Source organism: Nerophis lumbriciformis, linkage group LG03 (assembly GCF_033978685.3).
Source record: "Nerophis lumbriciformis linkage group LG03, RoL_Nlum_v2.1, whole genome shotgun sequence".
Taxonomy (NCBI): Eukaryota; Metazoa; Chordata; class Actinopteri; order Syngnathiformes; family Syngnathidae; genus Nerophis; species Nerophis lumbriciformis.
The window spans coordinates 35,462,459-35,476,871 of record NC_084550.2 but is presented as its reverse complement, the minus strand read 5'-3'; the positions used below and the strand labels follow the sequence as shown (position 1 = coordinate 35,476,871).

The 14,413-nt window shown below is 42.8% G+C and overlaps 1 protein-coding gene across 1 annotated transcript in view; it reads left to right on the top strand.

The window, feature by feature from the left end:
- The window catches only part of LOC133583694 (plexin-A2-like), a 452,088-nt gene that overhangs the window by 75,946 nt on the left and 361,729 nt on the right, over positions 1-14,413 (top strand). The window contains exon 2 of the mRNA XM_061937663.2: positions 10,162-11,482. Coding sequence (XP_061793647.1) covers positions 10,259-11,482 — 1,224 coding nt within the window. The 5' untranslated portion in view covers positions 10,162-10,258. The remainder of the gene's footprint in view (positions 1-10,161; positions 11,483-14,413) is intronic.

Here is a 14,413-nt window from a genome sequence, read left to right as displayed (position 1 = left end):
TTTACATTTCGAAAAAAATAATAACAATATGACTCCTTTAATGCATTCTATAATCCGGTGCGCCTTATATAAGAAAAAAGATCGAAAATAGACCATTCATCGGCAGTGCGCCTTGCAATGCGGTGCGCACTATGGTCCGGAAATTACGGTACATTCATACTTTTTTGTGGTGGTCGACTTGATAGCTTGAAAAGTTGTTGAATCTTTTAAAGCTTGAAAAAAAGTTTATTTTCAAGAGTTTATGGATCCAATTGATCATAATGAGCTACTTTTGATCACCACTGGCTTATATTGGCGGCCTGAGGGTTTCAGGTTCCATTCGAGTCCGCGCCGTTGTGTCCTTGGGCAAGACACGTTACCCTTACTCCCAATGCCACCCACACTGGTTTAAATGTAGCTTAAATGTAAAACATGGGTTTCACTATGTTAAAGCGCTTTAGGTCTCTAGAGAAAAATACTATATAAATATAATTCATTACTGTATATTTGCTGTTAAACCTTTAAAACACAGCAAAATCTGGAGCTAAATAAACAGTCGCCATTTTGGACCCCTGCCCAACAAGTGAAACCCGAAAATGCTTTTAGGTCACCATAACATATCATTTAGAGTCTCCAATCAACCCAACATTGCATGTTTTTAGAATGTTGGAGGAAGCCGAAGAACGCGGAAAAAAATCAACATTAGGATTTGAACCCTTGATCTCTTAGGCCACTGTGTGGTATGTCGGTCCTAAATGAACAAATACTACAGTGTAACCTCTAAGATGAACACAATCTAGATTTGTTTGTATTTGAAATCCATTTAATGCCGGTACACAGGAAGGAGATTTGGATTTCATGTTTACCTTGTATGTCCTGGCATGGAATCTAACCATGGAACAAAAGACTAACACTTAAACTACTGCACTAGAAGGAATCGCAAACATTTCAGCTGCAATTTGTGTTCTTAGTATTAGTCAACAACATAACAACTTTGAGTAGACACTAGACTGCTCTTGTTTGGATGTTTTAATTGTCCTACTTTGTGATTCATATTTCCATATGTAGGCCAATTTGTGGTTATCTTGCATCTGCTGCTGATTGGTCAGCTGCTGCGTGCTGTCAATCATTGATTTTTTTAGCCCTCAAGTGACACAGATCAGATTTTTTTTGCCAATCTAAACACTCCAAAGTGCTTTGAATCGGATCTTTTGGCATGAGATTCAGGCCACATAAGGAGGTAGTCCTGAATCCGATTGTAATCTGATCTTTTCAAATGTAAGTTTAGTCTAAACGCAATGTGACCTGAATCTGATTTTTAACTCAGCTTTGGGCGAGCTACGTCACTCGTGTGCGCCGGAAAGATGCAGTCGCTAGCGGCAATTGATATTTCATCACGACAATCGGTTTCGGTTTTTATTTCACACGACCAAGTTTTTGGTGCATCACTTGTCAATGGTACACAGATAATAGGCTATATGAATATATATTTTGATTCAGAAGATATAGCGATTGTTGAAAGACCAGAATTGACGCTGTGGCACATTTGCTTACATGTGAGTTGAAAAATAAAGCCAAGGTAGATCCACGCTGATGTCCGTGTTTCCTCTACTCAACAGCCATGAAAGCAACCCTCCCAAATATATTACACTATATACATCCATTCATACATTATATTACTTTTATTTATTTTCTCGTAAAAACCTTCATTTTCAAGGTGTGGTGACTTTTATTTTATTTTGTAGTTGTAGCAACTTCCTCCCGGTCAACTTCCTTTGTTTTCACTTTTTCGAAATAGGCATGCAAGTGACGTCGAGGCCACATTGGGGCCTGTGCCTGTCTACACTGGAGTCTAATGCAAACAACATTTTACTTGCAGTGTAAACAGTCAGCTGGATTACTATTACCTGCATTGTAAACATAGTCCTTGTCATGTTGGCAAGAAGGCATCTCCAGAAAACCAAACAATGAGCTTCTGGGCGGTCTAAAGGGACACGCTTCAACCTGATTGGCCGTTTGGTATGCTCTTTATTGTCATTGCACAAGTACAACGAAATGTCATTTTCACCACAAACCCGTTCAAGCTTAGACAAACCCCAGCAGGCACAAGACATTGATATACCTATAGCTCCTTTAAAACTGACTTTGAAACAACGTTGCAAAATGGTTGTATTTGTAAATTGAGACAACGTTGATGTCTTACATTGGATTCAGGTTGATTGGAAATGACCAAATTTCAATGGTCAAATCAATGTCACAACCTGAGATTGAAAAAACTTGGTCAAAAAGTATGTTGTTTCAACGTTGTATTGGTGTTGTAAAATATTGGTTAGGAAATGACCAAATGTCAATGGTCACATTAACGTCAGAACATTGAATAAACGTTGTCAAAGAGCATCTTGTTTCAACGTTGTATTTGTGTTGTAGAATATTGGTTGGGAAATGACCAAAATTCAATGGTTAAATCAACGTCAGAATCCAACATCGATTAAACGTTGTTAAAAAGTATGTTATTTCAACGTTGTATTTGTATTGTAGAATATTGGTTGGGAAATGACCAAAATTCAATGGTTAAATCAACGTCAGAATCCATCATTGATTAAACATCGTCAAACATGTTGTTTCAACGTTGTATTTGCGTTGTAGGATTTTGGTTGGGAAATGATCAATTTTGTCGAGAGGCAAATTGATCAATTCCATTGTTTAGATTTTGGAGAGCAGTGCAAAAAGAGGCAACCACAAAGTTCAACAAGACCGGACGAGACAAAAAGACAAGCAGGGCAGACACAGAGAGGGGAGGGAGTGCGACCGCCTTTGCCAAGAGCTTTGCGCTAGTGTTTGACTCTGTTCAATAGTGTGACATTATTTTCGGACGTTAAAATTACCTCCATTTGTAAAACAAAAAAATATTGAGACATGAAAGCCAAATAAGCTAGATATTGTTTCTATACCAAATTTAAAGTTAAAGTACCAATGGTTGTCACACAAACACTTGGTGTGGTGAAATTTGTCCTATGCATTTGACCCCACCCCTTGTTCACCCCCTGGGAGGTGAGGGGAGGAGTGAGCAGCAGCGGTGGCTGCGCCCGGGAATCATTTTGGTGATTTAACCCCCAGTTCCAACCCTTGATACTGAGTGGCAAGCAGGGAGGTAATGGGTCCCATTTTTAAAGTCTTTGGTGTGAACTCACAACCTACTGATCTCAGGGCGGACACTCTAACCCAGGGGTCGGCAACATTTACCAGTCAAAGAGCCATTTTGATCAGTTTCACAAATTAAAGATAACAATGGGAGCCACAAAAATCTTTTGAAATTTTAAATGAAATAACACTGCATACAAAGTTGTTTTTTTTGCTTTGTGCTATGTATAAACCAAGGGTCTCAGACACGCGGCCCACACCTTAATATGAAAATTGAATGTTAGTGCGGCCCGCTAGATTTTTATGAATGGCGCTTGACAGCATCATCCCTGTCAATCCTCCCGATCTTTCCATCAGTTGTCAACCATCCCAATTTTTCCGGCAGTCTACGATTTACAGGGCAACTATTCTCTCGAACGTGCCATGATGGTGCAGCATTTAGCGCCCACTACAACCAGCGTGCCGGCCTGGCCACACGTTGTATGCGGCTTCTGCTGACCCAATTAGGTGACAGCAAGGCATACTTGGTCAACAGCCACACAGGTTACACTGACGGACGGTGGCGGTATAAAAAACTATAACACTCTTACTAATAATGCGCCACACTGTGAACCCACACAAAACAAGAATGATAAACACATTTCGGGAGAACATCTGCACCTTAACACAACATAAACACAACAGAACAAATACCCAGAATCCCATGCAGCCCTAACTCTTCCGGGCTACATTATACACCCCCGCTACCAAACCCCGCCCACCTCAACCGACGCAAGGCAAGTATGCACCTGAGCCACATCAGAGTGATCAAAGAGCCGCATGCGGCTCCGGAGCCGCGGGTTGCCGACCCCTGCTCTAACCACTAGGCCACTGAGTAGGTTTAATCAGAATAGTAATTAGTTATGCATACACAAATGTATCACCACCCTCATGCAGTTAACATGTCACTCGTTTCTTTAGATGTTCTTGGGTGCATTCCTATTTCTTTTGAAGGTTATTTTGCCTGCAATAACGTTCCCACATTCCACATCACAATTTTCCGTAGCTACACAACAGCCACAGTCAGAATGGAGCACAAAGCCTTGAAGAAAAAAATTTCTTCTGAATCCAATTTATACAAGTTTTGCCAGAGGCTGACATAATGAAGAAATGCCACAGCTCTCGTGAGAAAGCCAAATAAGATAAAAGGTAACAAGTGAGGTCACTTCAACAAAGAAGCTGATTCAGGGAATCATCCGCTCAAGAAAAAAAAAGTGAGATTCTTAGAATTGTTAGAATTGGTGGTCACATGCAAAGTAATTTTTTTAAGATCAATATTTTGGAAAAGACTAACGTACACGTAATGTAATAGCTTAACGTTTACATATTAGTCTTCAGTGGCCAATTACTGGCAGAGTCGCTTGCACTGAGCCTGCCAAAAACGGGCAAAGTGGGTCCAGACTTTTGAGCCACTCCGGAGCTGAGCGCGACAGGGACAGATGGACGGGAGGTGCTGGAGTGGTTCTGGATCCGACCCAGCCAGCTCAGTGTCAGTCCATCCGCTCCATCCCTGGCTCGGGCTCAACTCGGCGGGACCTCCCGTTGACCGGGCCTGTGCCATCACCTACCCTCCCCACCACCCTGGTTGGCTTTTGACATGACTGTCGTCATTTAAACTCTTTGCAAACCAGGAAGTATGTCTGAGAAAATGATGCTCGGTGGAAAAAACCTGCTTACTTTAGGGCTAACCAGATTGCGTTTTTTCCCCTCCAAAATTGCGATTCAATTTGTATATTTTATGCATAAAACTGGTAAAATAACAAGTGAAGGAAGACATGTTACTTTTAGACTGTCAAATAACATTTTCTTGTCTCAAGGTGCTGCACATTAAAGTTAAAGTTAAAGTACCACTGATAGTCACACACACACACACACACACACACACACACACACACACACACACACACACACTAGGTGTGGTGTGATTACCCTCTGCATTTGACCCATCTCCTTGTTCCACCCCCTGGGAGGTGAGGGGAGCAGTGAGCAGCAGCGGTGGCCGCGCTCGGGAATCATTTTGGTGATTTAACCCCCAATTCCAAACCGTGATGCTGAGGAACAATATGCAATATTTTACTTTAACATATATTTGGCTTTATGCAGACAGACTCAGAGCTTTTGTCTACGTCATGTGCTTAAAAATAAATAATTGATAAAAACTATACAATGATTATAATGTAATGTAATCATAATATATAATAATAATGCAAGTACACATTTAAAATAATGTAAAGTTTTATTTCTCATTACTGTTGTTTATTATTGTACTGTAATTGGAAGGTAAATAACTTTGTTATAGTAAATAAAATAACCAAAAAAAAGAATAAACTCTCATTTTACTTGAATAAATATTTAACATGTTAACACGCATTTTTTTTTTCCAGTTGGGAAAATTTAGTTTGACGTTGTCTTTTTGTTTGTTGCTGCCACGTTAGGGCTGGGCGATATGGCCTTTTATTATTATCTCGATATTTTTAAGCCATGTCACGATACACGATATATATCTCGATATGTTGCCTTAGCCTTGAATGAACACTTGATGCATATAATCACAGCAGTATGATGATTCTATGTGTCTACATTAAAACATTCTTCTTCATACTGCATTAATATATGCTCATTTTAAACTTTCATGCAGAAGGAAACCACAATTAAGTCAATTTACCAAAAGTGTATTTATTAAACAGTTATTAAACAGTGGCACAAATATTCATGTCATTTCAAAACAGAAAGTGCAGGATTGTCAGACACATTTTAAAACAAGCTATTAGTGCACTTTTGTGCATGATGTCACTAAGATGACATTTTAAAACAACACTAAATTAAAGTGCACTTTCTGTACAGAACGCAACTACAATAGTTTAAAACAAATAAAGTGCACTTTTGTGCATGATGTCACACAAGATATTTCAATAACTGTCAAATAAAAATGAGCTGCATAATAGGACATCAAATAGTGTATGTCCTCGCTATGTGGTAGGTTCCTGCGGACGTTATCTCATTCTGTTGACTATTTTTTTCATATGGTGTTGATCTGGAAATGGTTGCTTCGGCATTTTGTGGGTGTGACACCGAACGTAGATGTTGACATGCGGAGTTTCAAGCACTCTTCATTCTCTAGCGCAGGGGTGTCAAACTCAAACACAGAGTGGGCCAAAATTTAAAACTAAACAAAGCCGCGGGCCAAGGTTGAACAAATTAACCTTTTAATAGGGACTCAAACAAGTTTTGCATTGAATATTGAACAAGCAAGGCTTATATAACTTTATAGTGACATGCAAAATCGAGTTTAAAATAATAATAATAATAATTCAAAAATATCAATGGAATATCAAATAAAATGTAAATAAAAATTGAATGCCTCTTTTCTAAGTGCAGCCTTCTGAGGTAAATATCAAAATAAACTTTTTCCACAGGCTAATAATACATTTTAAAATAAATAACAATAATGAAAATACACCCCCGCTACCACCAAACCTCCCCCGCCCCACACACACACACACACCTTGTAGCGTCCCGGAAGAGTTAGTACTGCAAAGGGTTCTGGGTATTTGTTCTGTTGTGTTTATGTTGTGTTACGGTGCGGATGTTCTCCCGAAATGTGTTTGTCATTCTTGTTTGGTGTGGATTCAGAGTGTGGCGTATATTTCTAACAGTGTTAAAGTTTTTTAGTCGGCCACCCTCAGTGTAACCTGTATTGCTGTTGATGAAGTATGCGTTGCATTCAATTGTGTGTGCGTGCAGAAGCCGCACATGTTATGTGACTGGGCCAGCACTCGGCTGGCTGGCTGGTTGGAGTTGGGAAGAGTACCGGGAGGGTTGGCAAGTATTAGAATTAGCGTTGTTACCCGCGGCACCGCTGCAATATATAATCGGCGGGCCAGCTGTAGTGTTAATTTGATATCGCTTCAAGGGCCAAGTGAAATTATACAGCGGGCCAAATTTGGCCCGCGGGCCGGAGTTTGACACCCATGCTCTAGCGGGTGACTTTTCAAATGATGCTACAAATTAGCAGTAGGTGCTACTTTTTGTAACAACGCTTTTGCCGCATACTTGTTAGACATCTTCCCGTTTTGAAGCCAAACCACCGCCAGACGATGGGCCCCGTGCTGTTTTTCTTAGGAATTAATTCTTCTCCGTAAACCAGGCACGGGTAGATTTTGCGCTGTGTGCAGGCGCCAAGTCCTGTTGGAACTTGAAATCTCCATCTCCATAGAGCAGGTCAGCAGCAGGAAGCATGAAGTGCTCTAAAACTTGCTGGTAGACGGCTGCGTTGACCCTGGATCTCAGGAAACAGAGTGGACCGACACCAGCAGATGACATGGCACCCCAAACCATCACTGATGGTGGAAACTTTACACTAGACTTCAGGCAACGTGGATCCTGTGCCTCTCCTGTCTTCCTCCAGACACTGGGACCTCGATTTCCAAAGGAAATGCAAAATTTGCTTTCGTCAGAAAACATGACTTTGGACCACTCAGCAGCAGTCCAGCTGGTGTCGGTCCACTCTGTTTCCTGAGATCCAGGGTCAACGCAGCCGTCTACCAGCAAGTTTTAGAGCACTTCATGCTTCCTGCTGCTGACCTGCTCTATGGAGATGGAGATTTCAAGTTCCAACAGGACTTGGCGCCTGCACACAGCGCAAAATCTACCCGTGCATGGTTTACGGACCATGGTATTTCTGTTCTAAATTGGCCCGCCAACTCCCCTGACCTTAGCCCCATAGAAAATCTGTGGGGTATTGTGAAAAGGAAGATGCAGAATGCCAGACCCAATAACGCAGAATAGTTGAAGGCCACTATCAGAGCAACCTGGGCTCTCATAACACCTGAGCAGTGCCAGAAACTCATCGACTCCATGCCACGCCGCATTAACGCAGTAATTGAGGCAAAAGGAGCTCCAACCAAGTATTGAGTATTGTACATGCTCATATTTTTCATTTTCATACTTTTCAGTTGGCCAACATTTCTAAAAATCCCTTTTTTGTATTAGCCTTAAGTAATATTCTAATTTTGTGACACACGGAATTTTGGATTTTCATTTGTTGCCACTTCAAATCATCAAAATTAAATGAAATAAACATTTGAATGCATCAGTCTGTGTGCAATGAATAAATATAATGTACAAGTTAAACCTTTTGAATGCAATTACTGAAATAAATCAAGTTTTTCAAAATATTCTAATTTACTGGCTTTTACCTGTATATATATATATAAAATAAATACTTGAATTTCAGTGTTCATTTATTTACACATATACACACACATAACACTCATCTACTCATTGTTGAGTTAAGGGTTGAATTGTCCATCCTTGTTCTATTCTCTGTCACTATTTTTCTAACCATGCTGAACACCCTCTCTGATGATGCATTGCTGTGTGGCACGCACAAAAGTGCTTTCATCAAATGCACTAGATGGCAGTATTGTCCTGTTTAAGAGTGTCACAACATTGCTGTTTACGGCAGACAAACTGCTTTACGGTAGACGAAAACGTGACTGCTGTTGTTGTGTGTTGTTTCCGCGCTGGGAGGACGTTAATGAAACTGCCTAACAATAAACCCACCTAAGAAAGCAAGAACTCGCCCTCCATCATTCTACAGTTATAACGTGATTGGGCAGGTACGCTGTTTATATTGTGGGAGATTTTCGTGAAATATGTGTCCCGGGAGGTTTTCGGGAGAGGCGCTGAATTTCGGGAGTCTCCCGGAAAATCTGGGAGGTTTGGCAGGTATGGATAATATGCACTGATTAGTACTCCACACAAGTCAATAACATCAACAAAGCTCACCTTTGTGCATTCACGCACAGTATAAAAGGTTTGGTGGACAAAATGAGACAAAGAAGGAGTGGCATAAAACACGTCTCTCTGTGGCAGCGTCGGAGAAAGTTGTACACGTAAACAAACAGTCCACACAACTACGGTGCGTTCAAGGACCGCCAGAATTAGTAGGATAAATCGCTGTTCGCCAAATACTCTAATCCATGAAGGATGAACACAAACATCTAACAATTAGGAAGGTTTGTGCCATGTTTGTCCTCCTCCAGAAACCACATTCAAACAAAAAATAAATTGTTTTCCCCCTTCTTTTTCCATTCTCATACAGTTTTGAAAAAGCTCCAGGAAGCCGCGGGTTGTTGACCTCCGGTCGAGGCGTTTTTATCACCACTTTAATAGACTCTGGTGTGGCAGCTGTGAATGCAGAGCCACTTAATCTCCAATGGCCGTCTTTGCCGTCACTCCACATCCATCTTTGTTTGGAGGGGAGAACCTGTTTGAAAGCAAATTAATTCATTTTGCAGGCCGTGCCGGGCCCAATCATGCCCCGCGTCCTCTTCATGATAAGAAAATGTAAGCACATCATTCACTGCCATGCGTCCAACTCATCCGAGCTCATCCCGCATTTGAGGGGCATTGTTGCCCCCCCCCAGGAGATATCTCCATAAAATATGCTAATGAAATTAAAAAAGGAAGTGCGAGGGTTGACGCGGCCTGGCGGAGAATCTCTAATGACTCCCTGCCATCCCTGGAAAGAGGCTGATTAATTTAGGGAATGTCGGCCGCAGTGGAGAGTGATTAATTCCTCCCGGATTCAGCCATTTAAGTGAACATGACAGGGGGGGGGGGGGGGGGGGGGAGGAAGCGGCCCCAAACATATACACACCATGAATAGGTTGGATGGCTTTAATAGGCGACCCGAGCAGCATGCAGGCACCGCAACATTGTGTGAGTGCTTTGTTCAAGTAATAGTGCTCTTTAACAGGGAGGCAGAAATAATAAGCTCCCCTGTTGATGAGTGGGGGGTAGATGGGGACATGAAACCATCTCTTGTAAATAGGCTGAGGAACTTGGAACAGTTGATTGCTTGTTTGTTTGATGCATCATGAGCCTGACAAAAGACACGCAAAAAGGGAAACAAGCAGACTCTTTAAGAAGTGCTGATGAGCTGCACTTGAAACGATTTTAAGGAGTTCATAAAGACTCGCATTTTTCTTTTTTCAGAGGGATGTGAAGATCACCGGAGAAGGACGGCAAGTTCTGACGCGCGGTCCCTGGAGGTTCGTCGGAGCGTGGTCTCGCCGGTGCGCCCCCGTGAGGGATGGGAACGTGCTCGCGCAAGAGATGGACTCGTTGCAGCTTTGCTAAAGGTCACGGTCCTCTTAAGGTCATGTCATGGCCCGTGGCTCTCGGGCTACTGACTCTCATCTTCGCGAATCAAAGGACGTCCGCCGGGCAGATTATGAACAGCTTCCAGTCGGAGCGCAGGGACTGGCCGCTGAACCACCTCATCGTGCACCAGTCCACCGGGGCGCTCTACGTGGGCGCCGTAAACAGGATATACAAGCTGTCCGCGAACCTCACACTCCTGGTGTCCCATGACACAGGGCCCGAGTATGACAACAAAGCGTGCTACCCTCCCCTGATCGTGCAGCCCTGCTCGGAGCCCCTGGCCTCCACAGACAACGTAAACAAGCTGCTGCTCATCGAGTACTCCCACAACCGCCTCCTGGCATGCGGCAGCCTCTACCAGGGCGTCTGCAAGCTCATGAGGCTGGACGACTTGTTCATCCTCGGGGAGCCCACTCACAAGAAAGAACATTACCTGTCCAGCGATACCCTGACAGGGACCATGTACGGGGTGGTGGTGCCCTCCCTGGGTCAGGACGCCACGCTGTACATCGGGACTGCAGTCGGTGGCAAGCAGGACTACTTCCCGACTATCTCCAGCCGCAAGTTGCCTCGTGACCCGGAATCTTCTGCCATGCTGGACTATGAGCTTCACACAGACTTTGTCTCGTCGCTCATCAAAATCCCATCAGACACCCTGGCTCTTGTCCCGCACTTTGACATCTACTACATCTACGGCTTCGCTAGCGGCAACTTTGTCTACTTCATGACCGTCCAACCAGAGACGCCGGAGAACGGGATGCCGGCCGGGGGATCCCCCGGTGATCTCTTCTACACCTCCCGAATCATCCGCCTCTGCAAAGGTGACAAGAAGTTCCACTCCTACGTGTCACTTCCGGTGGGCTGCGTCCACCGAGGCGAGGAGTACCGTCTGCTGCAGGCCGCCTACCTGTCCAAGGGCGGCAGGGTTCTGGCAAAAGAGCTCAACATCAGCGCGCAGGATGACGTGCTTTATGCGGTGTTCTCCAAAGGCCAGAAGCAGTATCACGACCCTTCCGATCACTCAGCCCTCTGTGTCTTCACCATCCAAGACATCAACATGCGCATCAAGGAGAGGCTGCAGTCCTGCTACCAAGGGGAAGGACACTTGGAGCTGCACTGGCTGCTGGGAAAGGATGTGCAGTGCACCAAGGCGGTAGGTGGACTGTTTCATTCATCCTATTGCTTGTATTCTGTCACGTGACTTCTTCCGGGCAGTGGTGGTCAACCAAGCCAAGATGGCTGTTGTTAAGCAAGCAGCACGCGGGCTATCTAAGTTAAGTTAAAGTTAAAGTACCAATGATTGTCACACACACACTAGGTGTGGTGGAATTTGTCCTCTGCATTTGACCAATCCCCTTGATCACCCCCTGGGAGGTGAGGGGAGCAGTGGGCAGCAGCGGTGGCCGCGCCCGGGAATAATTTTTGGTGATTTAACCCCCAATTCCAACCCTTGATGCTGAGTGCCAAGCAGGGAGGTAATGGTTCCCATTTTTATAGTCTTTGGTATGACTCGGCCGGGGTTTGAACTCACAACCTACCGATCTCAGGGCGGACACTCTAACCACTAGGCCACTGAGTAGGTGAGTACAAAAGAGGCTTAAATATGTTTGTAAATTCCTGCAAAAAACAGATACGAGCAAAAAATCAAACTATGCAATGGAATAGATCGTATACTTTATCAAAAAAAGATTAGTCGAGTGATATTAAGGATTATTTGTCGTTTGAGTTCCCAGACATATTGAACTATTGTGCTCCAGAGATCATTCTATATGACAAAACTGATGAAACTTGTAAAAGCATGGAGGTGTACAACTTATTTTTGTGAGGCTGGGTCAAAGACATTGGTATCAAGACTCTTTTACGGATAAACATGCATCGTTTTTGCTTGGGTAAGGTTGCATTTCATGATTTAACTTCACGTCTACTGCCATGTTTGTTGCTGTTGTTGTTGCACGCGTCGTTTACGAGTCTTTAACAAAATATAACTATAGATGTCAACATTGTGTATGTGCTGACCAATTTATTTATGATTGTTTATCAAAATATACAGTAACTCTTGATGTCAACATTGTGTATGTGCTGAAAGATTCATTTATGATTATTTATCAAAATATAACTATAGATGTCAACATTGTGTAGGTGCTGAAAGATTAATTTATGATTGTTTATCAAAATATAACTCTCGATGTCAACATTGTGTATGTGCTGAAAGATTCATTAATGATTGTTGTCTTCGGTAAAAATTTAACTCTTTTAGGTTTTGCTCACATTTGCTTTCTTTTATTTAGACTTGCCGAGTTGGTGGGTGACGAAATACCCGTAGAAAACATGTTTAAGAAATACAAATAATATCAAGGGACAAATAATATCAAGGGACAAGCGGTAGAAAATGTATGGATGGATCAAGATAATACTAAATGGGAAATAATACATGGTAAAAGTATAATCAAACAAACTTTAACAAAGTGATCACTGTAAACTCGTGCATTCTTTGTCTCTGCTCCCTTGGACTGGAGTGTGAGCTACTTTTGTCGTCGTCTTGTGTAAAATCTCGAGCAACTCTGAAGAAACTTTTATCCTTTTCGAGTATAGGGCATTTGTTCTTCAAGAAAGGCTAAATGGCGCCAAGAACCCATTGAGAACAGAGCTAGCTTGACCACCACGGATATTAAATGAGCCGGACGTGACATTAGTAAAATCCAAGCAATCACTAAAGCCGTAGGAAGCTACCATGCTGGTGAGGCATGTACAGATGGTTGACTCTTTGATTAACAGTGATTGTAAACACTTTCCAGCCAAGTCTGATTTTGGAGACGAGAGAGAGAGAGAGAGACAGAGAGAGAGAGAGAGAGAGAGAGAGAGAGAGAGAGAGAGCAGAGGGCTCAGAGGAGATTGAGCCCACGGAGTTAATCACACTCAGCAAGACACTTTGATTTCATTCAGGGGTTTGGCCGCCAACGCCCACCTTTCTCTAATCCCCTTCCACTCCCCTCATCCCCGTCCCTCCACTCGTGTCCCTGTCAGCGCCGCTCAAACCCTCTGAGGATCGCTCTTCATCTTGAGAGAAAAAGGGCTTTCTTGTACACGTCCGTGACTACGCCTTCATAAAAGCTACAATCATGCATAATGAGCCTTTCACAGGGACGCACCGAAAGCAATGATGAAAACAATCATATCCATTACCGCCTTGCTTCCCAGCATGCACTTTGATTCTACTATGCTATCAAACAAATAGGACGCTACTAAAGTGAGAGCAGCTGAGGCAGACTCTAAACACATAATGGCGCAATAATTAATCTGGCTGTGAAGTTAACCTAAGGGACTAAATTGCTCAGTCCTGATAACGTATCACCACATCGCTGCGTTTCTCAGTGAAAGGGAAACAATGTTGTCTCGTTGCACGGTTCATTAAATGTCTTTTTTGAGGCTGATATCAGACATTATTCCTACCTGAGTTGAAACACGGCTATTTCAGATTAGCGCTGTTGTTTACAAAAAACTAATCCGCCCTTTATGCTGCTTCACAGACGCGTGTGAAGTCTGAGATTTTACAAGATAAAAGCTCATTTCAAACCGCAGAGTAGGGTTGTCCCGGTACCAAAATGTATTATTTTCAAAATAAAGGGACCATTTTTAACAGACAATTGTATGATGCTTTTAACATATGTTTCAATCAAAGAAGGCTTTTGGCATTAAGTAAAATGGTAAACGTACTAGACCAGGGGTGCTCACACTTTTTCTGCAGGCGAGCTACTTTTCAATTGATCAAGTCGTGGGGATCTACCTCATTCATATATATAATTTATGTTTACTTATTTATGAAATATATGTTTTTGTTAACAAGTTAACGGTGTTTAATGATAATGCAAGCATGTTTAACACATATAGTGTTACGCCTTCGAGGCATTGTGATGCCGAAGGTCGTCTTTTCAAGATGCAGAGGGATGTCAGGAAGCGGCTTGCAGGTGAGAATAAATGATTTATTCTGATTGCAGAACAAAATGCTGCGCGGTGCACCACGGCACGGAAAACAAGAGGGTAGCAAAGATGCTAATATCAGAAATGTAATCTATGAGAGAAACTA